We start from the raw sequence: 27,507 nt of genomic DNA on the forward strand, positions 1-27,507 counted from the left end.
CCAGGTTAAGTCTCCCCTTCACAAGAGCCTTAACTTAGTCACATCTTCAAAGTCCCTTTTGCCATATAAGGTAATATATTCATGGGTTCCAAGGACTAGGATGTGGACCTCTTTGGGGACCTACCACACTCCCCTCCCGATCCTCAGAAGCGTTCTTGCCTGAGACAGTCCACTGTTTCTTCCCAACCCAGTTAGTTGTTTATGCAGTTTCTCTCTCTCCTCTTCGTACGCCTTTTCTTCTGAAGTTTTTGTTTGTGATTGTGTGTTATTTAACTTTTTGCTCCGAATACCTAGCACTGTTCTTGACACATAGTGAACCCTTAACAGATGTTTGCCGAATAACTGTGTGACTGTAGCTGGGTTCCGGCAGGTGGGACAAACGCCTGAAGCCTGGCCAGCCTCAGGATGCGCCTCCGCCAGTGTATAAGGCAGCAGCCACTAGAGGGAAGGCCTGTGCTTTGCAATCTGGCACTCTGGGTTGGGACTTGCATTGGCTATTACCTGTCTTTGTGACCTTGGGTAAGTTACGTAGTTTCCTTGTGCCTCAGTTTCCTCATCTTTGAAAGGTAGGATAAGAAATACTACCTATAGCGACTATCTGAGAAGTCAATTATGTACTTAGAATGCAGTATTTATAGTCTATAGCATATCGCTAAGCAAAAGTGAAACTTCTGTGCTCTGACATGGGAAGGAGAGGTATCGGGCCATCTGACAGGGAAAGAAGCAGAGCCATGGAAAGTTGGGCACACAGTTGTAAAAAGGATTATTTAATTTTTTGTTCCTTTCAGCCACAACTGGTAGCACCTCTAAATAAAAGGCATATATTTTGCTTTGAGGTTTTGCAGATGATTTTATTTAGGTGCAGAACAATCCGTAGTACTTGTGGATTCCAGTTATCTTTCTAGAACTTTGGGCACCCTGAATTGAGCAAGCCTCCACTGTGACAGAGCAATAAGCCGGGTATTATTCTGAGTGGCTTAGGAATTAGCCAGCCATCTCAAGCCTAATGTGGTCTGACCTTCTCTGGTGGTGGTGCGCCCATAGACTGGTGGGCTGTTTATTTTCAGGATATAAATAATGTAACCTGGAATTGCGGTTCTGCATTGTTTCTATCCGCGAATGTTTAGCTTGTTGAAACAATTGATTTGTCGGTTCCAGAAGCGAGTAAACTGACGTGTGGGGAACACTTCCCCTGTAAGAAGCAGGCCCTTGAAAGATAAACAGTAGAGCACCTGGGAGCGCATAGGCGGCTCTTAGCACTTAAGGAATCATAAAAACAGATGACTGTGAAATTCTTAGATTTGAGTATCCTTTTTCTTTAACCTTTTCCTTTTTCATTTATTTTCCTTTGTGGTGGTGTTTCTCATGATGATACTTTAGAAGTGAAGCCAGTATTTGTGTGGTAATATTTCCTTAGTGTACTCTTTAATTAGATCAGTAGGCCTCCCACATAGTTAAATCCAAAGGCCAGAGCAACTTTAGACGCTCTCAATGTACAAGGAAATATTTTTGAACGTAAAAGAAACAATGTAGTAGCTGCGAGAATAAATGGTGTTTCTGATCCAAGTACTATCATTTGCATAATAATAAAATCTCAGAAAAAAATAGAAAATTTTACAGAATAGTATTAAAATACTGGGATGAACAGGAGAGAAGGTGCAAGGAGAAAGGAAGCTATGGATTACATATCGAATAGCTACAGGACAATGCAGTTTTATAATTTCCTTATATACACATATACAGAACAACTGCTTTCAAGTTGGAGTCTACATTTAATAAACAGACAAGAATGATTTCTAATCATTAGAAATGGTCACATCAGTATGTGACCATTTAGAAGTAGGAAGTAATTTTATGAGTGCTTCAAGGTGCTAAAAAGCAGTTTAGTTTAAATAATTCATATGCAGATTTACACTAATAACCTATACAACAGACCCTTTTATAGCAGTTATTGAACTGCTTTCAAATTGGAATCTACATTTAATAAATAGACAAGAATGATTTCTAATCAGTATGTGACCACTTAGTAGTAGGAAGTAATTTCATGAGTCCTTCAAGGTGCTCAAAAGCAGTTTAGTTTCAATAATTCATATGCAGATGTATACTAGTAACCTATACAACAGACCCCTTTATATTACTATTGCAGAAACAAATGTCAGATTGCACCTTGTCCAATAGTTTTATAACTAGAAGTTACCACGTTTATCACCATCAAAGGAGACTGACTTTCTAGTTATGGTAGGTTAATTAAATATCAGGAAGTCAGTTAGCTTTATGGCTTCTAAACTTTTTTGAGGGGTGAGGAGAACAACAGCTATGGTGATCACTGTGATGATCAGATTAGCCATGCCCTAGTTAAGCTTGGTGGTCACTGCTGGCAAGAAAGTTTCAGCACACACAGACTTGCAGTGTGAAGGTCGTATATGAGTGTTGTTGCTCTGAAATAGGCATGAACCCAGATAGAGTTCCTAGAGTTCCAAATCTCTCATTAAAGCATTACTTCCCAGGACACTTGGAGTAAATATGTCTAGTGCTGAGAATTCACCTTCAAGTAACATTCTCTTGAAAGACAGCATGTCAGTTTCTGGAAACAGCCTTAAGTGGAAACAAGTTCCAAGTCCTAATGGAGACCAAGTGATCTTTTTCTCCTGATTCCATTGCCTAAACAAGGGCACCCTCAGTCCAAGAGTCAATGAAAGAGAGAGAGCAGGAGGACAAGAGGGATTTGGCCCCAGAACATCATCATGATCTGGGTGTCTGGCTGCTTAGCTCAAGGAAAGAATTCACAGAAACCACTATCTTTTGAGAGTGATGCTGAGTTGTCAAACTGCATTTCTGATAGGCTAGCATATTGGAAAAATGTATTTCCACAAACATCTGCATTGCATGCCGATGACAGTGTACATCCTGAAGGCTTGCTTAGGCACTCTAAGGAAAAAGTGAATGTTATTTTAGTTGATGATTCAAGTGTTGTATTTCTCTGTTCAGGTAAATAATAATTTAACCAAGTTCTAAGGGAAAAAAGTAAAGTTGTCATAGCTGACATAAAAGGTAGAGTTTAAAAGGATGTGACTTTATGGATATTTGTTTGGTATCTAGAATGTTGGCATTCGACTGAGCTATTTTGAGACATGGTGTTACTTCACACCACCATTCATAGAATCAGTGCTACTGTCTTCTGTGTTCTTGGGTGCAAAGCAGCCACTTACCACCTTGGCTGAGTGTTTTCTGGTACCTTATGAGCCTCCTTTTTTCCCAAGAAACTAAACTCTTTGTAACAAATTATCTCCCACATTAAAAATCAAATATAACACCAAATACCTCAGGATTACTCATTAATGATATGTGAAGAAATTGAGCAGATATACTGTTGTATGTTAGAAATGCTGTCTTAAAATCTAGGTAGAGAAACAACATACAAATAACCAAGTAATGCTCTAATGTAACATGCACCAAATGCAGGGACGGAAAATATGGCAAAAGTACAAAGAAGAGTGATTGAATCTGACAGTGCAGACAGTACAGAAATCTGTCCAGAATCAGTCTCAGGAAACCTAAGAGTCCCTCTGTGTTCAGTATATCTACCGTGAGTCCCCTCATGTACCTGTCCGTCTTCAACAGGTTGGGGTTCCTTGAGGCCAAAGATCATACCTTCATCATCTTTGTGTCCACACAGCCCCTCACAGGGTGAAGTATGACCATTAAATGAATAAACAAGGCATTTGAACTGGGTCCAAGAGAAGTTGGTTAAAGCCAAGAAAGTAGGAGAGTTAAAAGCTAAGTCACAGGGGCATGAGAGAGGGCATAAGAGAGGCCAGCATCCTGGAGGGGCGGTAACAGCATTGTGGTGCAGGTGGATTGGAGGGGTGGAGAAGAGAGCTGCTAGTCTGGAGCCATAGCAATCTTCCTCAGATGTTTTCCAGAGATGTGTAATACAAGCCTACCATCTTCTGTGTTGCCTATGGCAGAAACTTAGACTATCTTATTTCCTTTTATTTTTTTATTCAACAAACATTTACTAACCAACCGCTGATCACAGTTGAATATGACTTGGATTCTGTCCTTAGGGAGTCTCAAAGCCCAAGGGAGGTAGACAAAGGCCATAACATGATTAGCAATTCTAGCAATATCCACAAGGTTCTGTAGAACACGGAGGAGTGACGCTGCATGAGATAATTTAGAGAAGGCTACTGGGAGGTGGTGAGGCTGGGCTGGGGTCTTTAAGGATGAGCAGGAGTTTGACTAAGTAATTGGCTAAATATATCATGATATTCTATTTCTATGGAATAAACAGTGTGAAGTGATCTCCACTAAAAATGTAGTGAAGGACGGACTGAAGAGAGACTCTATCTTCATTTTCCATATTTATTATTTGTATTTCAAGTATTTAATAATTCTAATAATCTTTATATAGATCAGATGTGACAAAAATGGAAGAAGGGAAAAAAAAGGGACTGAACAGTTTACCTGTCTCCATCTACAGCCTAATAATCTACAGCTATAAAGTCTTTGTGAACGTTAAGCTTTAGCATCTGTATTAAGTCCTGTTTGTTTTTAATATGCGATCCAGACCAGTATCCACATAGCAATAGAATAGCCTTTAGAAAGTTACAGCATTAAAGTTTTGTTCTTAGATTTATTTTAAATAGTTAGATCATATTTTAAGTTGAGTTTCTCCAGAAAAGGACTCTAAAAAAAGGTTTGAGTGCAAATAGTTTCTGTGGGGATATGGCCCAGGAAGTCCTGGTTGGAGACAAGGGAACTGAGACAGAGAAGGGAAGTGTATTAGTCTGTTCTCGCATTGCTATAAAGAACTACCTGACATTGGGTAATTTATAAAGAAAAGAGGTTTAATTGACTCATGCTTCTGCAGGATGTACAGGAAGCATGGCTGGGAAGGCCTCAGGAAACTTATAATCATAGTGGAAGAAAAGGGGAAGCAGGCATGTCTTACGTTGCCTGAGAAGGAGGAAGAGAGAGAGAAGGGAGAAGTGCCACACACTTTTAAACAACCAGATCTTGTGAGAACTCACGTCAGGAGAACAGCAAGGGGGAAGTCTGCCGCAATGATCCAGTCACCTGCCACCAGGCCCTCCTCCAAGACTAGGGTTTATAGTTTGACCTGAGATATGGGTGGGAACAGAAATCCAAACCATATCAGGAAGGAAGCCCATGCAGGGTCTATCAATAAACAGGTTATAGCTGTGGTCAGCCAGAGCTTAGTCCTCATAAACACCTCTGAAAGATAGAGTAGATTTTGTAAAACATGCTTCACAATAGTATTTTAAGAAGGTTCTGGGTATTTTAAGTCTCAGAGTCTTCGGTTCAACTGAAGTCTGAAGCAGAGGCTAAACCAAAAGTATAAAAACAGAGCTTAGAATGGTGAAGCATTTCCACTTCTATAATGATATTAATCCCATATCAGCCTGGTCCTTGGTTCCAGTTCTCCACCCATTGGGTTGTCCTGGGAATTTGCAGGACTTCAAGGGATATTATTGGAAAGGTATTAGCTTTGAAGAATGATTTGACACCATGCAAGGCTTGAAACCAGATCCGAGTACCTGTCGGTATGGCTTCTTCCACATAACGTAGAAACCTTCCATTCAGGTTTTTACTTATGTTAAAAAAAAATTCCCTCACATGACATTATTTTACTTTATGGAGGACAGAATGCAAATTGCACTGGATTTGGATGAAGGTTGGCATTGCAAGAACCATATTTTGGACACCAGGACTTTGAAAGAGAGCGCCATATAAGACGTCTTTCAATATAATTAAACTAGTTTACTTTGGATTAACTTTGAGCCAGTTTTATGCCACTACCAATAATTCTGAAAATGTAAAATGGATTTGAATACTTGTGTCGCACGTTTCTCTTCCGCAGGTTTCTAATATTCAGGCGAGAGCAGTTGTGTTGTCCTGGGCTCCCCCTGTCGGACTTTCCTGTGGACCCCACAGTGGTCTTTCCTTCCCCTACAGTTATGAGGTTGCCTTATCAGACAAAGGACGAGATGGAAAATACAAGATAATTTACAGGTTGTGTATGTTTCTATTGTTTTTCTTTGCTGCTAAACTATAAAATTGGAGTTGTGAAGGAAAATGGAAAACAAAGGAAAACTTTACAGGCTTGGTAAATTTTCCTTTAGTTTATTTTAAGATTTAGTAATAATTATAATGCTAAGAAATCATTGTGTCCAGAGTAATTCTTATTTGGAAATGAGTAGCATAGAGCTATTAGGTATGGGTAAAATACATCACTTGGTTATATTTGCTGTCAGTAGAGTATTAAAGAAAACTTTCTGTTAATGTCTGTCGGCCAAAGGCGATTATGACTTTTAGTTTTTCTATACATTGATCGATTATAAGGTGACTTCTCTATTTTCAGATGCAGACCTTTTTGTAGCCCTGTTTTTTTAAAGTTCTGCAATATGTTTCCTTCTGTTTTACCCTATTTCTTACCTTCCACAATAGTTTCCAGCCTGTAATAAAGATACTTTAAAACATTTCATTTCGAGGCCTTAAATGGTCAAAAGTTTAGCTCACAGAGAAGGGATTAGCCCCTTCTGCTCTGTGGACTCCCAGGTATTGACCATTCAAAAGATTGATAACTGTGTTCTAAATGTGAGAACAATTTTAGGGCCATGTCTTTCTTCTTTGTAATTACTGGGCACTACTCAGATTTGCAGAGCAGGAAATGAGAAAGTCAGTTTTGTTTTAACTGCTTGTTTGGCCTCCCTGTGAGAGGACCCTCCTGTGACTGCCCATGCCCAGGGTAATAATGTGGTCACACAATCCTCACTTTTTCTGCCAGAGATGTTTGTATTCTCTCCTATTTCCCTACTGCATCAGTGCCGCAGAGCCGTATCTTCCCCTTTCCTGTTCCTAATTCTTGCTCCACAGTCTTCCTGACGAGCAAAGAGGGACAGAGGTTAAGGACGCAAGCCCTGTGGCTGCTGTGTCCTCCTCTTGCTACCCAGGCTACCTCCACTGTCTTCCCTGGATGCCCTCAGGAGTCTCTTGAGGGTCTTCCACCCCCTACTCTTGCTCTTCTACAACCTTGCCAACTCACTGCAGAAACAAAATCAGGCCAGATCACTGCCCTTCTGATAACACTCCAGGGATTCCCCACTGTATTTAGGATATTCCTAACTCTGGCTCACCACCATTTTATTCTAGCCTGAAAAATCAGAATTAGTACAGAGTGCCGCCAGGCGTAGTGGCTCATGCCTGTAATCCCAGCACTTTGGGAGGCTGAGGTGGGTGGATCATGAGGTCAAGAGATGGAGACCATCCTGGCTAACACGGCGAAACCCCGTCTCTACTAAAAATACAAAAAATTAGCCGGGCGTGGTGGCGGGCACCTGTAGTCCCAGCTAGGAGGGAGGCTGAGGCAGGAGAATGGCGTGAACCCGGGAGGCGGAGGTTGCAGTGAGCTGAGATCGCACCACTGCACTCCAGCCTGGGTGACAGAGACTCCCTCTCAAAAAAAAAAAAAAAAAAAAAAAAAGAAATACAGAGTGCCATCTCCCCCATGCCTGGCAAGGAGCAGCAGATATAGTTGACCCTTGAACAACACAGGTCTCAACTGCACGGATTCTTGTCAACCACATGCAGACCAGAACAATATTCACAGGATGTGAGACCTGTGGATATGCAGGGTCAACTGGGGACTCGAGTATGTGTATACGCTGTGTGGGGGTGGGGTCGTGGTACTGATTTCCTTGTATGTACTGAGGGACAACTGTGGATAGAGCCTTTTCATGCAAGATGAACATTGGTGGCAGGAGCTAGAGCCTCAAATGCCCAGAGAGGTTCGGCCGGTAACATACGTAAGCAAGTGGAAAGGCTGAAAATGAGGTGAACAGGAGAGCTCCTGTTGCCATCGAAAAACAGTCGCCACTCAGCCTTAAGTCGATTGTTGCTAAAATTTGCTGATTCTTTGAATTTTTTTTTCAAAAGATGCTGAAAATCTGAATTATTGTACAAATTTCCCTGTTACTAAACTAATGGAGCAAATGCAAGATATTTTAAAAGATACAATGTAGGCTAAACAACAGAGCTTCAGGCAAGGTCTGGATACAACTTCCAGTTCACAACTTAAAAAAACCCAGCCTTTTATTTGGAATAATTTCAAACTTAAAAGATGTCCCAGAAATAGAGAAATCAAGGAATACATGTATACTCCATACCCACATTCAGTTGTTATTAACTTTATACTCTGTTTTATCATTTGACCTCCTTCCTCTTTTCCTCTTTCTGTCCTCAATCCATATTTTTTTCATAAGTTTTATATGTAATGGTCCCTTACTGCAAAATCCTTCAGGATATTTTCTATAAATAAGATTTTTTTTTTAAAGAACCACAGTGTAATTATCAACTTCATAAACTTACATTGATATAATACTTTATCTGTTGTCTATATTCCAGCTTTGTCGCTTGGTCCATAAATAATACCTGTTATTCTGAAAAATTGAGCAGTTTTCCACCCCCTCCTGCTCAGGAGCTAGTCTAGGGTCAGACAGTGCCTTTAGTTGTCATGTCTCTTTAGCCTTCTTTAATTTGGAACACTTCCACGGTATTTCTTACACTTTTATGACACTGATATTTTTGAAGAACACAAAATAAGTCACATGCCCACACACCTTTCACCTTTTTAAAAATTTTCAATGAAACATTCCTTATTTTGTGTTGGTTACTTCCTCATGATTTAAGTTGAAGTTCAGTTGCAATTTTTGAGTATATAAATGGTTTTATTTTATTTAAGAGAGCTGTTTGTTGGGTGCGTTGGTAAGTGAGGAAGTGAGATTGTGATTTTTGTTAAAGACAGTCCAGAGTTGAGATAATTGAGGTTCCTGCCAAGGTAAGTATGGAAAGTGCCTTCTGTTAACAGTTGGCGTGATCATTTTTATTCATTAGTTTGTTCATTCATTCATTTGCTTACTTAGTTACTTTTATGTATTTACTTGTAAGAAGTGATAAGATCTTTTAGAATTTTATTAGTAAGTTAACTATGCCATTTTCAAGATCTAAGATGGCATCATTAAAAGGAACCTGATTTTCTAGTCCCAAACAGATAATAATATCAAATAAGAAAGTTTATTTCTGGTTTATGGTGGAATCTGACATAATAGTTCATGAATTAGTGTCAGTACATTACTGGACACCCAAATCCCAAATCTCGTTTGCTTTTGAAACTGGTATTAGCAACTAATGAATGCTTTTTCTTTACAGTGGAGAAGAATTAGAATGTAACCTGAAAGATCTTAGACCAGCAACAGATTATCATGTGAGGTGAGTTAGGACATAAGAGCCAAACTGTATTGGAGAATCCAGGTGGCTAAAGCAAAAACCTGTGCCCCCTTTTAAGTTTTTGGTGAATGTTGCTTACCTTGCTGTAAGTTTCAGTACCATGGCTCATGGGCCATTATTGACTCTCAAGACCATAGTAACTGGGAAGACACAGAAGTGCTTCTGTGAACAGAAAATTAGGTGTTAAACACTGAAAATCATTTTAAAAGTAATTTTACATGGTCTTCTAAGATCTGTTGGACTATGATTTAACAGTTTCTTTCTATAAAACAGTTGACATTTTTTTTTTTTTTTTTTTTTTTTACCTTGGGCATATCAGTGTTTCTTATAGACCATCATATAAACTGTATATTCAAATGACTAAAGAAGCCCTTTCCTTATTGCAAGCACACCATTAAACCTTAAAAGCCAGTAGATTTTGAAAAAGGCAAGTAATACAAGCATCAGATTATCTCTGACGAGAATGAACTCAATTTGGCAAAACAGTTAACCCATGTGGTATGATGTGTAGCCTGAAATCTCTACTGTGATTTTCTGGAATCTCTACTGTGACTACTCTGGAAGGTAGGGCTAGCTTATTTTAGGAAGAAACCCAGCCAACCACAGATCTGTAAGGAGGAAAGTGTTATCTGAATTTTTAGAGAGACCATCTGATTGTTTAAAGATCCATCCATCCATTAATTTGCCAATAAGCAGGTCTGAATATGACCCATAACACTTAAAAAATTTTTTTTAATCTTTATTTTATTTAATATTTAAGTTCCCCAGAAAGTAGTTTTGTTTAACTGGATGTACAACAACACACTTTCCCTTTTTTTTCAATTATATATGCATACGTAAAGATTGCAGAATAAAATTGTAAGCATGAAATATACATCTGTTGGCCGGGTGCGGTGGCTCACGTCTGTAATCCCAGCACTTTGGGAGGCCGAGGCGGGTAGATCATGAAGTCAGGAGATCAAGACCATCCTGGCTAACATGATGAAACCCCGTCTCTACTAAAAATACAAGAAATTAGCCGGGCGTGGTTGCAGGCGCCTGTAGTCCCACCTAGGCAGGAGGCTGAGGCAGGAGAATGACGTGAACCCGGGAGGTGGAGCTTGCAGTGAGCAGAGATTGCGCCACTGCACTCTGACCTGGGTGACAGAGCGAGACTTGGTCTCAAAAAGAAAGAAAAGAAATATGCATCTATTATTATACTTTCCAAAGGTTAATTCACATCATTAGTTTCTTTGTGATTTCAGCATGAGGTTGGAGGCAAGGTAGTCTAGTAGGAAGAGCATATGAGAATTATCAGGAGGCTTGAGTGCGAGTCTGGTTCTGCCGTGAACTGGCTGTTTCAACTTTGGTCAAGTCACATAGAAGGCTCTGCCATGATTTTCTCAGTTAAAAAAAGGTAGTAAAGCAAGGATGTGTGTTGAGGATGTAATATCTTATTAACTGCATGAGTTCTTAAAAATAAGGTTAAAGCAATGTATATCAGAGCAAATTGTTTTGCATTAAGGCTTAAAGCGCACATCTGCTTAGTTATCATATTGTTTAGATGAACTCTATTGCAACCATCTCCTCCTGTTTAATCAAAACTTTGGATTTTGAGTCAGTTAGCTTCTGCCCAAACATATTGAACTTTTCACACGCTTTGTACAAGAAGATCTGTGTAATTTGTGAAGCTAAGATGATAATAGAAATGGTTTAACCATTCTTCAAAATGGTCAGTATAACAACAAACCAGAAAATGTAAAAGTCATGTAAATGTTATCTATTATTCATTGTTAACGTATGTTTCTTTCTGCTCCGTGCTTTAACAGTTTATTGTTCCTGTGGTTAGTAAAGGTTTACTTTATTAATTTCCTGCTCATTGATGAGTTTACAATATCCTTTTTCAGAAACTTAAATGTCATGAAGAGCCTTCCCTTTATTTACCATCCTGTCTGTTGTTCCATTTATTTATTTTTTTTAACACTTATTACAAAGGGTAAATTTGAGAGCACTTGCTCATCAGCTATTTTTCCCAACAAAACCTGTGAATATCTTGACCTCCTGAGCAGATAGAATAGTTAATGGATTCCCCAAAAGGAACAGGATGGGAGTATGAGGGGGTTACCATCTAGGGGCCTTGGGTTTAGACTTTCTCCTGACACATTTGGGACTCCTTGCATTTGTCATTTGACACACGTGTGACACCAAACACGTACAACCTAGGGTGCCACCAGCTGTTATTTGTTCTACCTCTCTGCTTTCCAGGAAGATAGGAAGTTCTCTCTCCTTGGTGATGGTCAATTTTCATATTTTTTTAACGTCCTTTCTCTCCTAATAAAAATGTCTCTAGTCCAGATTTAGTCTTCGTGCACTGCCTGATGCACAGTCCATGTAGATCATACGTTCTTTTTCCTTTTACAGTCTTTTCTTTTTTAAGCTAGAGAAGTATCTTAACACTTGCAACTCTTACTTAGACGTAACTTCCTCTGCCTTGAATTGCTTCGGTGAGGCAGCATGATGCATAGTGGACATGGCTTGCAACTTGGAGTTAATGACTCTGTCATTTACTAAGGGTGTGTGCTTAAGCGAGCCATTGAAACTTCTTTGGTCTTGTTTTGTCATTTATAAAATGAGAATGATAATAATACCAGCCTCAGGAAAACAGGATGAGAGCAAATATATGTGCAAAGCTATTTTAGACCAGTAAAGTCATGTATAAGTACTACCTTTTGGTTTTCCCAAGCTTGTTGCAGTTTTTTCATGCTCTGAAAATAAAAAGGACTTAATGATACAAGTTGAGGCTGTAGTGAGCCCTGATTGCAGCTGCTGCACTCCAGCCTGGGCAACAGCGAGAGACCTTGTCTCTAAATAAGTAAATAAATAAATTCATTGCCATTTTTGTTTGTGCATTACCAATTTAGAAAGTGATGCAAGTCTGTAGAGCCAGTTTTGAAAACTGAGATACTTGTTTTAGCAGCACAAAACAAGGTAAATTTTTTTCTTCCAATTCTTAATATTGCACATTTTAAGAGTGTAAGATTTCTTTCTTAAATCATGTACTGAAGTCTCACCTAGACTTCTGTTCTTATATTCCTTGTTACTTTTTGTTTTGCTACACTGAGTCTATCTTATTCACATTGATTGCTTGATATCTTCATGTAATGCTTTTTCTCATTTTCAACTCCCCCCACCCACCCTCGCCCCCATATTAGTGTTATTGCATGAGTTCACCCATCAGACACACAAACCTTCTTTTTCAATAGCAGTCTCAGTCATGAAGCCCGGTCATTTAACTGCCTGGTACTTGCCTTCAGTTACTAGGCCAGAACAGCTGTTGCCACCAACTCACTGTTACTGGGAATTTATTTATTGAGTGGCATCCATTAGACAGTGCTGTAGCTCACATGCCTGTGGCTGCTTCAGTTGGCATCTGTCATGCCATTTGAGCCAGATTCCACATGGAAAATTATATTCCAAGACATTTCAGGTTTACAAAATGTTTCTCCTTTTCCACTTTTCCTATGAGTTTTTGTGTATGATTCTTACACATCTGTTCAGTCACTATTCTTTTCTTCTCCTAATCTCCTAGTGGTGATTGAGGAAGATAATACCCCTCTCTGATGCACACATTGATTAGCAAAATTTAGGGAGACCTTTATTAAAGGATCTTTATTAAAATCACTTTCATATTTGTTACCCTATTAACACAAATAATTGTTTTGGTTTAGTGTTCATACAATATTTCAAAAGAATCCATTTGTAATCGTCAAGGTTATTCAGTGCTTCTTTAAAGGGCATTGTGTTATGTATTGTATAAAGCCACTAATAGAAAATCTCCTGTCTCTGTGTGTGTATGAGAGAGAGAGAGAGAGAGAGAGAGAGAGAGAGAGAGCATGAGAGAGAGAGACAGAGACAGAGATGAGAGATTGTGTGGAGAAATGAGAAAAATCCAAAATGTAAATAAATTACATTATATTTTAAATACTTATATATAAATATGTAATTTCACAAACATGAACATTTATACATACATACACTTATTTATACAAATAAATATTTATACATACACAAATGTATGCTGTATATGCATTTGCCAGAAAAATATATTTGTCTTTTAATTGGTAGTTCTATAATTAATAATGACATTACAATGACCATTTTACTGTGGTAGTCAACAGTTTATATTTTTATCAGTGATAGGATAATCAGGAATTTGAGTGAAGGAATGGATAGCAATTTCATGAAAATTTTGAAGCAATTTTCTAGTCATCCTCCTTAACAATTTGGCAAACAAGTTGCCCAGAGATGATATCATATAATGACATTTCCCAGAAAAATTGTGCAGTGAAACATTTCCAAAAATATGGTTGACAAGCACAGTGAAGGATTATAAAATACATGTTATTGACCAGAAATTGTGGCTCCTAGTATGTTACATCGTGCTAGAAAAAGTTGGAGGCATATTTCTGAAATTCTTGGAGCACCTGTTTCCTAAGCATTTTGCCAGGATTTAAGCTGAAACAAATATGAAAACAAGATTAATTATATTGTTAGAAAAATGTTTTCTTTTCTTGAGATAAATGCAACAAAAACTGAACTGTTTGCTGACTTATTTAATCCAAGAAACTGACTGTATTCTACAGATTGTCTTTTCACATGATGATATTTATGGAAAACTCATTGCCATTATGTGAAAAAAATATATTGCAGTATTCTTTAAAATGTAGCATCATTAGCAGAGATTTTTCTTTTCTATAGAAGTTATTGGCAAAAATGTTGCTAGTCACTATTACAGTAAGTTACTGTCCCTTTACTGAACTATAATTGACAGATGTAATCAAGGGATACTTAAGTATGGTGCCAACTTTCGTACTATATGCAGCATACTTATATTGCCATACAAAATAGATCTTTTTTCCTTTGCTGACAAAATATTATGTGTGAAAAGCATTGACCCCTTACCATAATATTGTTTAAGATTAAAGGCAAGAAAAATAACTAACTCCTTCTGGCCCATACAACTATCTGTTTTCAACTACCTCAAATTTCTAACCTGCATCAGGTTCTTTTACTTTTATCCCCACTGTCATCCTCCCAGCCTGGCCACCAGGAGTCTCCATCACTCATGACTCCCCAGCCTAGGAGGTATGGATTGCTGACTCCAAGAATCCCAAAGAACTTGACTAAGACCAAATTTACCTCTCCCCAGACAACTGACTGCATTCTGCTAGTACTTTGCAGGCTGTTTCCTTGCTTCCCTCCCTCTGCTCTATTTTCTAGATGGATTTTTGGTGGCAGCTGTTTTTGTGAATATCTAGGACCTGACCTGCCTGGGTATAACTCTGCATTTGTAGGCAAATGCCCAGTCATTGCAAACTGACATACTTACTGGGTGGAGGCAGAGTACCTAAACAGCTAAAGTGGGTTGGGTAAGGGTCAGCTGAAAAACAGTGTCAGTGCTGAGGAGACAGTAGGAATGGTGGGGACTCTAGCAAACTTTTCAGCACCTGCTCCATCTAAAGCAGGGAGCTGCCCACAGATTTAGCTCATTACTACAGTGCAGGAAAGAGGGCCGAGTGAGACTAGGCGCAGTGGCTTACGCCTGTAATCCCAGCACTTCGGGAGGCCGAGGCGGGTGGATTGCCTGAGGTCAGTAGTTCAAGACCAGCCTGGCCAATGTGGTGAAACCCCATCTCTACAAAAATACAAAAATTAGTTGGGCATGATGGCAGGTGCCTGTAATCCCAGCTACTTGGGAGACCTGGAGGCGGAGGTTGCAGTGAGCCGAGATCATGCCATTGCACCCCAGCCTGGGTGACAGAGCAAGACTCCATCTCAAAAAAAAAAAAAAAAAAAAAAAAAAAGGGCCAAGTGTTGCTAAAACCTCTAGTTTTTAAGGGAAGCCAGAAGTTTGGTTTTAAAAATGAGAGAGCTCCAGATAGTTTTCAGTGAAGGCTTAATTCTTACTTTTTTATTTCAGAAAATGTTAGATATAATCAGAAGTAGATAATAGTTGAATGAACTCTCATCTCTCAACTTCTTATCACCTCAGTGTCCTCACTTACCCCTCCCCTGCCCTGATGATTTTGAAGGTTCAGACACCATATTATTTCACCTATAAATTATATTACCATCATCACACACACCGGAAATGTCTTCACAATCCAGGGACTATTTCCATTTCCTCAGTTCTAAGAATGAAAATTTTGTTTCTTTAGTTTGTTGTAATTGGAATTCAAACGTGTGAATATGTGGTTTGGTTGATATGTCTTAAATTTTATTTTAATCCATTCATTTTTCCCTTTATCTTTTGCTCTTTCTTGCAACTTATTTGTTAGATTAATTGGTTTGTCCTGTAGAGTCTTCCACAAGTATGAATTTGGCTGATTGCATGCGTGTTATGTTGCTTAATACTGTTCTCCTGTCCTCTGTATTTCCTATAAAGCGATGAAGAGGTTTAATCAGATACAGGTTCAGTTTTTCTGCCAAGACAGTTTTATAGTTAGTGACATAGTCCTTTATTAGGAATGCATAGTGTCTGGTTGTCTCTTTTTGTGATGGTCATTGCCTGTATCCCTTAATTCATAAGTGGCTCTAACACTTCAAAACATCATGTTTTTGCACACTGCCACCACACACACGTGTCTTGGGTCAGATGCAATCCATGAGTCACCTGTTGGAGAATTCTGTGTATCAAAGTTCAGGCTTGAGCCCTGCCCATGTCTGGAACATGTTGTGATTCATTTAAAGTAACTTACTCCCAGTAAGCCCATCCTGACACAGGGAAATGATCTTGCCAGATCTACCATTTAGTTTTATATTATCACATGCTTACTTGCAGTGTGTGCAAAAGGGACCATTTCCTTCATCGGAGGTTGGGTGGAGAGGATCCTAATGATAAGAATTATTTGTTTGGATCAAATCTCATGCTGTCCTCCCATAGGGCAAATAGATCAAATATGTAATATGCATGTATTTGTATCTTTTGAGGTAGAAAGTAGACGTATCTATTGGTGCCTTTGACGTGTATGGCCTCTGCGAATTTTTCATGATGGACTTTGTGGAGAAATGACTTTGCAAATCACACACACAATTGGGACCTATCTTCCATAATGTTGTTATCTTTACCTGTTGTTTGTGTTCACTGGGTAGAGCTAAGGGAAGTGGATTGTGGTGTTTAGAGAAACAGGATTGCAGGATGAACAAGGGGAGTAGGCAATACCGTATACTGGTTAGACTTCCAGGGATGAATACCATCGATCCAAATTTCTAGCTGTGTGGCCTTGGGAAATTTACTTCATCTCTGTGTTTCCTTCTGTCTGCAGTGGGTAGTAAGATTTCCCTACCTCAGAGAGGGTGGCTGTAAGAATTAAGGGCTCAATATCTATTTGCCAACTCTGTGAATAGTTTAATCCTTGCATCTGTTTTAGGCAGCAAAGGCTTCATTGTTGTTGTTGTTGTTGTTGTTGTGTTGTTGTTGTTGTTGTTGTTGAAGAGTACATATTCAATTTTGAAAAAATAAATTCCCAATATAAAAAATGGAATATAGGAAGTTGATAAAAATCAACATAGCCCTATCTTATGCTATTTGAAGAGTGTGGCATTGTAATAGCATGTTCTATGCTTTTTCTTCATGGCTTCTCTGGAGAAATCAGGCACATACGTTGCAGTGTTGAGCCAAACATTTCAGTGTACGGAACGAACATCTTTAGTCTTGGCTTCACGTATAAGAGTTAAATATTTACATGGATTAAACTGTACCTGAACATTGTTTTTGTTGAATTAGAGAAGGTTAGCATACATGCTTCTGTGTGAAACATCCACAGTTTTACATAAATATGTACAGTATTAAATGTAGTTCAAAGATGTTATCTACCCTGTTTGTACTTCTGTGCTCTCTGTCCAGTCTGTGGACTCTTATTACTGCTTCTTTTGCCTTTTTATCCACCTCTTAACTCTTAGCCTTTTTCCACATAAAGTCAACCAGGAAGTAGTAGCTCATTGGTTTTTAGAACGTGTATTTGGAGATCGTTCTGGGTTTTAAGGTTTATTTTCTTATTTAGAATAATCTCTTCTAGTCAGTAGATCCTGCGTATTTTGAAATGGAGATGGGTGGCACACACTGAGACAAATACCTGTTGGGATGACTGTCCCCTGTTAATGCGAACCATAGGTCAGGACAAGACCAATAGATAAGAGCAAGAGCATGGTACTCACTCTAAGAAATTCTGTTCATCTACAGAAAGCCTTAGGGTGAAACAAAGATAAGAATCCTGGTCTTCTATGATGAGTCACTGCCACTGACTGTGTCCGTTTTGTTTTCAGGGTGTATGCCATGTACAATTCCGTAAAGGGATCCTGCTCCGAGCCCGTTAGCTTCACCACCCACAGCTGTGCACCCGAGTGTCCCTTCCCGCCTAAGCTGGCACACAGGAGCAAAAGTTCACTAACCCTGCAGTGGAAGGTGGGTAGCTCAAAGCACCAAGAATTGTCTCACTTTAAAAATTACCAGGTATGGTGGCACGTGTTTCTAGTCCCAGCTACCTGGGAGGCTGAGGGTGGGGGATCACCTGAACCCAGGAGTTTCAAGGCTGCAGTGAGCCATGATCACACCACTGCGCTCCAGCCTGGGCAACAGAGAAAGAGTCTCGAGTTAATATAATGTCAGTCTCTTGCCATTTGAAATATTTTTTAGCACGATTCCAGTTTTGTGATATGTTTTCTGCATAGTAAGTATGTGCAACCAATTGTTAAAAAGTTGTCGTTTCTGTAAGAGTTGGGCAAAGGGGTAGGAGGAGGGAACTGCAAAATCCAGCTTTAGCTTTTTTTTTTTTTTTTTTGCAGCAGTATTTTCTGAATGTCTTAGGGTCATAAGCAATATGTATAAGTGATATAGGTACTTAAAATACCTACATCTTATCACTTTCTAATAGTTTAGTTCATTTCAACAAACATTTGAGGACTTTAGCAAAAAGCTTTTATCAAGAAAGATTCAGAGATAAAGCAGTTTTATGGCCCTTTTGGCTTCTTTCAGTGGTGATACTGAAATGTTTAATATTTAAAACAACCTAGAACATTTAGTGATCTGAAGTATGTTAGTACTTCATTAAGTTCCACTAATTGGGCCATACATCGGTCAGGATTACTAATTATCTAAGAAAAAAAGACTGAATTATATATTTTCATGAAATACAATTCACTGGCTAAAAATAGCTCTTACCAAAGAGAGATCATATTGCCCCTTCCTCAAGGGGCATCACTGGCTTGTTAATCATAGTTGTGTGTTTGTAAGAAAACCGTAGATTGTTACCAATCTCTGTAGCACTTATTTCTCTACATCAATATTTTAGAATATAATTTAAAATGTAAAATAAATGGAGGTAAGAGATAAAGATTTATGGTTTGCGGGGAGAATACTAATGTGTGAAAGAAAGAAAATGGCTAGGAAGATCCATTATTAGTGAAGAAATATTTTATCTTTTCATTTCTGGCCCGGAGAGTCAGTTTGATCTAGGGAGCTGATGAAAGCAATTCAGAGTCATGGTTAGCAGCAAAGCATGGGCCTCTGTGGATCCCTCTCAGGTGGGCAGCTGCATTCTCATAGCCAGTGGCCAGCGTTGAGTGTGTTACTTGGACAAAAGCAAAGTTTAAACTGGCTTAGTGTCTGAACTATTTTATTTTCCTTCCTGGCTTCCAGGGATAATCCAGGTCAGTGATTCCCCACCTTTTCAGAGTTTTAACACCCAACTGGCATCATCATTTAATTCCTTGGAGTATACATATCCATTTAAAAAATGTGCTCTATATTTACACATACATATGTAAATATATCTTTGTAAGGAAAGAATTAAAATCCATTTTGTTTGGAAAATATAAGAACTTGTCTTTAGATTACCTGAGGGACCCCGGGGTCTTATAAACCTAAAGTTGGGAATCACTGATGCATACTCTGCTTAAAACCTGGATGAATTTCAGGTCTCAGGCAGACCAGCAACTTCAAGAAAGAATTTTCTTATTAGGAGGAAAATGTTTCACATTTTCCTTCTCCCTTTCCTCAATTGTAAATCAGAAACATACTCTTGTTACATTCAGTCATGTACAAACTTGAAAGTTCTGGATTCAGTTCAGTTTTCATTTAAATGTCCTTAGAACAGATTCCCTCATCCAAGTGCTCCAGGTGGGGCACAAGGACAGGGAAACATTCTCTGGCTGCCAGTCTGTCCTTGAATCCACAAAGATGCTGAAAGCACTAAAGATCTGACATCTTTTTGTTCATCAGCAGCAGTTATTACTTGCACAGGAGATAAGGCAAAACAAAAACCTAAGTCAGTGTACCCACCCTCAAGGAATTAAGGGACTAGTAATGGGGTAGGATATCATCAAAGAAACTACCAAAGAACAGTTTGTTTTATTTTTTTGGAGTTCTCATCTTAGAGATGGGTTCTCATCTAAAACTTCGATTTTGTCGGTTATTTATAACTTTAAATGCATCACTATCCTCTCCTCCAAATTGAGCCCGCAAAAGCCTAAAACAACAGTCTAGGAGATAGAGCACTCACCTGAGATCTGAGTTTTGGGACTCAGAGATTGTGTGACTCAAAAGAGAGAAGGAAGGGAAGGAGCGGGACTGGCCCCCTGATGTTTTATTACTAACCATAATAGAGCAATAACAACTGTTTACTGAGTGCTTCCTATAAAACTGGGTAGTTTAGTAGGTGATTCACATATTCTCCCAATTATTTATCATACCTATCCTTGGAACATGAAATTAGTTGTTGATACTGATATTAAATAGAATAGCGCCAGACCACATGCAACAAACAGCCGAGGCAGGATTCAGATACATCTCAGGGGAAGCTGAGCTGCCTTTTGCCAGGGGCAAGGTACCATGCTGTTTGCTGGGCTCTTGCTCTTTCCTAGGGAAGAGTCGGCCCTGGCATGTTTTTGAAGTGGGAGACATGATCCAACTCCTCTTCCTGGTTGCTTCCCCCAACTTGTAGTTCCACTGTCTCTCTAGATCTCTCTACCCTAATGCTCCAAGAGACCCCACTGCGGCATCACTTGTAGCTCTTGGAATCCTGAAAAGCATTCTTTTCCCCAGAGTTCTTTACTTCCCTTCCCATTGTTAAAAACCCACTTTCTCAGTGAAGCAGATCTCAGCATGCTTTTTAAGAGAAAAGCAAATGATGAAACTTCTCTTTGTTAACGTACGAAGGGCGAATAGCCTCTAGTCGTCTCTCCAGAGGATCACATTTTTTCCCCATTTTTAAAAAAGAGGAACCTTAATGTCACTGATGACTTTCTAATCTTAAGTACTTTTAAAAAATTAAAAACCTGTGTGTGGGATGTTACAAAAAGAAAGGCTTGACTGTGCTCCACCAGACATCCAGCAGCACCTGAGTTTCTCAGCTGCCTTGTTCTCACTCTACGCTTGAATTCAAAGCCCCTCTTCAAAGTTCTATCCCCAGAGGAAGTAAGGTACCATGAGGGTGTAAAAAAGGAGAGGTGGTGGTGGTGGTAGACAGGTTTGGCTATTTGTGGAGTATGATTTATTCATAGTGGGGACTCTCTACAGTTGAGGTATGTCAAAGTTAGTGTATGATGATGGTTGACCAAGGAATGCAGGGACCATCAGCTTTATCCGCCTGCGGGGAGAGCACCGGACTGTCGTAGACGCTGTATGTGAGGCAGGTGGGGAGCTGATAAGTTTTGTCTCTGAACAACTTTCTCTAATCTCATGTTCCTATTTTTTTTAGGCACCGATTGACAATGGTTCAAAAATCACCAACTACCTTTTAGAGTGGGATGAGGTAAGCTTATTTCATATTCACCCATCTAAAACACCATTTCAGAAACAAAATTGCTGAACAAATACCATTTTATTCTTTTATAAGACATGCTAAACACAGAAGAAAGGCTTGCTACTAGAGAAATTTAAATCAATAGTTATTGACTATGGAAAACGAAGTTAGATTGAAGTAGTATTATGAATTGTGTATTGAAATATATGTACCTGGCTTATTTGCAAGCACTGCTGCTAAAAGAAAAAAAAATGGGGTCTTATCTATTTTGGATCTCCAGTGTCTAGCCCGCCAATAATTTGGATTAAAAGTTGACTGCTTTGTCATCTTGACTGCTTAGATGCTTTTGATAAGGTAAAACACACTGCTGCTCAGAAAGCATAATTTGCTTTTCGTTTTTGAATGCCATGTGTGTACCTTGGTGTCGCACTGTTGAGTGGCCGCTGTGAGAGCAGAGCAGTGCATAGAAGTCACACTCTACCCACGTGCGAGTGCCCTGTGGGTTAGAACGTCCTGTATCAGGTGCCCTCCTTGCTGTTCATGTCCCCAGAGGCCCTTGGAAGGTATCTACGGTGGAGTGTCCTTATTCTCAAAGCCACTGTGTGCCGACTGGTGGACCCAGTGCATTTCTGGCTACACACAGAATCTCAGACAGGAAACACTTGACCTAGAAGGCTTTCATTTCTGAAAAGCAACTGTTGGCTGGGCGTGATGGCTCACACCTGTAATCCCAGCACTTTGGGAGGCCGAGGCGGGCAGATCACGAGATCGAGACCATCCTGGCTAACACGGTGAAACTCCATCCCTACTAAAGATACGAAAAAAAAAAAAAAAAATTAGCCGGGCATGGTGGTGGGCGCCTGTAGTTCCAGCTACTCGGGAGGCTGAGGCAGGAGAATGGCATGAACTCAGGAGGCAGAGCTTACAGTGAGCCGAGATCACGCTGGAGTGAGACTCCATCTCAAAAAAAAAAAAAAGCAACTGTACTTTTTGTTCCTGTAGATCTTAATTGTATTTATTCATTTGCCCCCACTTTATTCTTTCTCTGGTTGAGAAATTGGCTAAGGATTTTAAGAATGAGAAATGTGGAATATGGGGAGAAATGCAAGTTAGCCTTTGTGACTTAAATTTGGAGGGATTGAAAGATTTAGAACTTAGACTTAGGCAAAAAGTGACTTGGCAAGTGTGGAAAAATATTTTAACCAAACGTAAAATGAAAACTGGATGGAATTCCCATGGTGAAATTTTGATGCGAAAGAGGTCCGTCATCACTTTCTGCAGAAGCATGTTTTCCCATCTGGGTTGCATCTGATCAGCTAGAGTTCCAAGTTACCAAGAACAACCATCTATTGTTCTTAGGATCCTTTCGAATAGCTTGTACATGCAGGTTGGTGAAATCTCAGCCTTAACCCATGCATTCTACAGATTAGGTGGATTTCATTTTAAGGTGGTTTAATTAGAAAGGGAAACCACCTCTCCAGCCCTTAGAGGTTTTTATAGCCAGTCAGGAATGCTGGAAAGGAACTCGGATGACCTGTGAGCATATAGTAATGTCTTCCCATCTCTCCCTCTTTGTAAGGACAGGTGACCGTTTAATGAAAGTCCCGTTTTATATGTGCATTTCTTGCACTCATCTTATGTGTTTTCTCATGTCTCGAGGTTTTATATCAAGATGGAGTTCACCAGTACAGAAAAGGCATTTTTTTTTTTTCAGATATCTTCTTAGGGCACTGTGTGTGTATGTGCGTGCATGCACACACTCGTGCGTGCCTATGAATCCTGTGTTTTTTGCTGCTTCTCTGCCCAGGACCATGAGTTCCTAAGTAAGGAAGGCTAAAAAAGTTGAATACGTAGCTCAGTGAGAAACCTCCAAAGAAAACTTGGGTGCTGCAGGAATTGGTAATGGTGGCTCAGTTGCTGGTCCCTTCCCTTAGAATTTGAAATGAGAGTGTCCTGGCTGATGATGCTGAGAGGAAGGATGCCACAGCCTCCGCTGAAGTGGGACAGGCCACGTCTGATGATCGTTCATGTTCAGCATGATCCCTTGCAGGCTAGCAGTCAAAAAATGTCAGATGACTGGGTTTTGCCCTCTACCTTTCTGCTACTTGATCTCCTTCCAACTTTTCCTCTCACTTTTCTTAATTCTCTGCCTTCTTTCCACTTTTTCTCTCCCACCTTCAAATTCCTGCTGGTGTCACAGCTCTGTTGAGCTTTGCTGAAGATTCCAGGTTAATTGACTCTCATCCACCATGGATCTTTTGCCAACACAGAAATCCTTTTACATTCTGTGGTTTAAGGTCCACTTTCTAGACATCTCCTGCCCCCTCAATTCTAAGGAACTCCCTTGCCTTTGGGTGCAATGAGCTTCCTGGCAGGAGAGGATAATTGAAAGAACACCAAGATTAGGAAATATGGGTTCTGTTCTGAGTTTTATGCTGGGCAGCTTGACCTCTCTGGTCCTTAGTTTTTTCCATCTGTGAAATGGCGAATAGGTTAGTTCACCAGCTTGTATGCATTTACATTATTTATGCTCTCACAAGACAGATTATTTAGGATTGTCTCTTCTGACAAGAGAATATTTGGAATCATTTTCACTGTTGTTTGGCCTGTTCATTAATTATTTCAGCATTTATGGAGCATGTTCCTCAGTAGTCTGCATTGCACATTGTCCTATGAGAGATCTGTGACATAGTAAAGATAACTGTGATAGCTGAAAAAGCAAACGTACGCCTATCCTCTTGTTGTGCTTTTAAACAGACACAAATAAAGCACACGTTGCCATATGCTTCTCAAATTGTTCGGTCCAGTAGCTCTTTTGCTTTGTATTATACCCCTCTTATTTCCCATCCCCCATAAAGATGAAAAAACGGTGCTATCAGGTTTCCTGGCAGTGAGAATTCAAGCAGTAGTAACAAGTTCATTCCTGCCCATCCTGTCATTTCAGAAGTGAAGTTTCTGACAGAACAGTCTGGCAGTCTGTGTTTCTAAATGTAGAGCTGAGTTGAGGATCAGCAGCACTCTTGAGAGTGGCTCACTTGGGTTGGGTTTTGGGTCCCACATTCCTATGCTATACAGGCCTTAGCTTCAAGAAGGAAAAGCAAATATACAAACAGGACAGCAGCATCTGGTCTGCAGGATGTGTGAACACAAGAGGCTCTGGCCATCCCTCTGAATCCTTCTGCTGGTAGTTTCTACAGCCAGGTGCATCTCTCTGGTACCAGGACTGTTTCTAGACTCCATCTTAATAGAAGACAGTGAGGCAGGAGAATGGGAAGTGGATGTTTTGCTGGAATCACCCTTTCCCCACCCTTCCCCACCCTTCCCCTCTCTAAGGGCCACAGCTCTCCCCTCCTCTCCTCTTCAAGGATATATGCCCCAGCCACACACCCAAAAACCTGTCTGCCATCCAGAGGGCTGAAGAAACAAACTAAGATTGCAGAAAGTTTTTGAGGTGCACAGAGACACAAATCACTGCCTGAGAGCGACACCGTGCTGCTCTGAGTCCTGAAGAAGGTTGTGCTCAGGCATAGCACTCGGTCCTGTCTCTGCTCTGGCACCTGGTCTGAGAATCACGACTTTGAGGTGAGGTGGCCTCATCTCCATACACGCAACCACTAATGTTCAGGTGTCCCCTACAGCCCCATATTTTTATTACCATATAACAGCATGGATTAGAGTTCCAGAATACTTCAGTCTTTTGTGTTTGTAATCACCTTTGCAATAAAATGATTAGAGTAAAATTTTGAAAGTGTTGGTAAAACGAGAAGACAGAGCATCAAGCCCAGCTTTCAAGCCTCTTAAAGACTTTCCTGGAAAAAGAGCAGCAGCCTTTATTTCTGCTGAGATTAGGAATGCTGTGCTGAGTTGACCTTCTTGGGAAGATCTACCTTCATCAGCAGCTAACTATATGCTGGGCTCTGAAGTACAACGGCATGTGGAGCCCTAATGGGGAGCAGAAAACAGAAACGCATTACAGTACAGGGGAAATCTGATACACCTTCTATCCTCTCTTAAATTCACTGTCATTAATTTTACATCACTGTAGCATAGAATTCACTTGGAAATTACTCATGAATAGTTCTATACTAGGGTTAACTGTCTGTTATTTCTCCATTAATAACTAACTAGACAACACTTTAATTTTTAAATCAATACAAGAAGTTACTATGACTATGAAATGGTAATTAGCAACTAAAAATGGAATTTACAGCCAGGCACAGTGACTCACGCCTGTAATCCTAGCACTTCGGGAGGCCAAGGTGGGTGGATTGCCTGAGCTCAGGAGTTCGAGACCAGCCTCGGCAACACGGTGAAACCCCATCTCTACTAAAATAAAAAATATTAGCCGGGCATGGTGGTGAGTGCCTGTAGTCCCAGCTACTCAGGAGGCTGAGGCAGGAGACTTGCTAGAACCCGTGAAGCAGAGGATGCAGTGAGCTGAGATTGCACCACTGCACTCCAGCCTGGGCGACAGAGCGAGACTCCTCTGTCTCTGGGGGAAAAAGAAAAAGGAATTTACAGTTGTCGTTGGCTTTTCAGCTGTGGCCTTCAGTTTCGGTTTTCACCTGAAACAGGTCAGTTTTTATTGAGAAGCTGTGGCCATTCCTGGCCAAGTTCCCTTGTGGTGACTCATGAGTTTTAGTGTTTAGAGCCAACCGACCCCACATTTTTGTAGATTTTTAGCCACTTTCCTTCTTCAGGAGACACCCCATTATAAGCAGAAACACAGAAGGTCATTGTCAAGTTTTTTTCACTTGAACACTAGATGAGTCACATCACATTGTCATTTCACAGTGTTCCTGTCCCCCGTGTTTACACTTTAATCTACAAGCACTTGTCATTCTGATGGGTAGCAGAAAGCAGATCAGAAGCTCCTAAAAAGGAGCTTGTTTAACAGCACAACAATGGCTAGATGCTAGATTTTTCAAGGTATAGGTTTTTTTCACAATGGAGAGTCAGTGAGATGGGGAAGACGGACATCATACTTGAGATACTGTACCCACTCGCCATGCCCACGCTAATCCGTTTGACTGCCCGTCTTTATGGCACCCTTCTAAGCTACATTGACTCTGTATTGCTTCTCTTCTTTTTTTTTGAAATGGAGTTTTACTCTTGTTGCCCAGGCTGTGCAATGGCGCAGTCCCAGCTCACTGCAACATCTGTCTCCCAGGTTCGAGTGATTCTCCTGCATCAACTGCTGAGATTACAGTTGCCTGCCACCACACCCGGCTAATTTTTATATTTTTGGTAGAGATGGGGTTTCACCATGTTGTCCAGGCTGGTCTCGAACTCCTGACCACATGTGATCTACCCAGCTCGGTCTCCCAAATTGCTGGGAGTACAGGTATGAACCATCACACCCAGCCCTGCTTCTCTTCTTGATGACATATCACTATCTGGTGGAGGTGGGAGTTTTTCTCTAGAAGGAGCTGTGGGAGAAGGATTGAGGATATAGAGGGCTCTAGGGTAGGGAAGGGCTTTTAGGAAAAGAAAAAACTAGGAACCTCTGGGTTGCGTCATTCATAAATGTCTGCCCAGTCTGTTTTAAGGTTCCTAAACAGATCGTGATCTGGCCTTATTTTTGAAAACTTGAGTAAAGGGGTGAATTTAATGGGCAAATAAGAACTTTTTATTTTAGAAAAAATTAGTTCCTTCAAGAAAGTATTTATGCAAACTTGGCTTGTTTTAAGTTCTGCCTTAAGATATTGTTTTATTTTGAGCCATACAGAACGCTAACTGGTGCTGCTGCAACTATCAGAACAAATACAAGTCTCCTAAGATCTTGCTATGAATATGTGGCATGGATTCATATTGATGATACATATCAATAATATGATGTTTATCTAAAGAAAACTGAATTAATCATCTCAGCTTTGTCTCTCTCTTCATCCATTTTGTGCTGCTGTAACAGAATACCTGAAACTGGTTACTTTATAAAGAACAGAGATTTATTTCTTACAGTTCTGGAGGCTGGGAAGTTCAAGGTCAAGGACTTGTATCTGGCAAGGGCCTTCTTGCTGTGTCCTCCCACAGTAGAAGACAGGAGGGCAAGACAGCACAAGCATGAGAGAGGGAAGGGGACCAAACTTGCCCTTTTATCAGGAACCCACTCCTGTGATAACAAACTCACCCCTGTCATGATGGCATTCGTGAGGATAGGCCCCTTGCGACCTAATCACCTTTTCAAGGGGAAAAAAAAAAAAAAAAAAAGACCACCTCTCAATGTGCTGCATTGGGGATTAATTTTCTTTCTTTTTTTTTGAGGCGGAGCCTCGCCGTGTCACCCAGGCTGGAGTGCAGCGGCGCGATCTTGGCTCGTTGCAAACTCCGCCTCCCAGGTTCATGCCATTCCAGCCTCCCGAGTAGCTGGGACTATAGGTGCCCGCCACCACGCCTGGTTAATTTTTTGTATTTTTAG

The 27,507-nt window shown here is 40.2% G+C and overlaps 1 protein-coding gene across 6 annotated transcripts in view; it reads left to right on the forward strand.

Annotated features, from left to right (window-relative positions):
- LOC105465664 (fibronectin type III domain containing 3B) overlaps positions 1-27,507 on the forward strand; it is a 364,084-nt gene that overhangs the window by 252,717 nt on the left and 83,860 nt on the right. For all 6 annotated transcript variants that reach the window (XM_011714222.3, XM_011714227.3, XM_011714244.3 and 3 more), the window contains 4 exons: positions 5,885-6,036; positions 9,232-9,291; positions 17,614-17,752; positions 21,045-21,098. In XM_011714222.3, the coding sequence (XP_011712524.2) occupies positions 5,885-6,036; positions 9,232-9,291; positions 17,614-17,752; positions 21,045-21,098 (405 nt within the window). The remainder of the gene's footprint in view (positions 1-5,884; positions 6,037-9,231; positions 9,292-17,613; positions 17,753-21,044; positions 21,099-27,507) is intronic.

The sequence above is a fragment of the Macaca nemestrina genome, chromosome 2 (assembly GCF_043159975.1).
Source record: "Macaca nemestrina isolate mMacNem1 chromosome 2, mMacNem.hap1, whole genome shotgun sequence".
NCBI classification, from domain to species: Eukaryota; Metazoa; Chordata; class Mammalia; order Primates; family Cercopithecidae; genus Macaca; species Macaca nemestrina.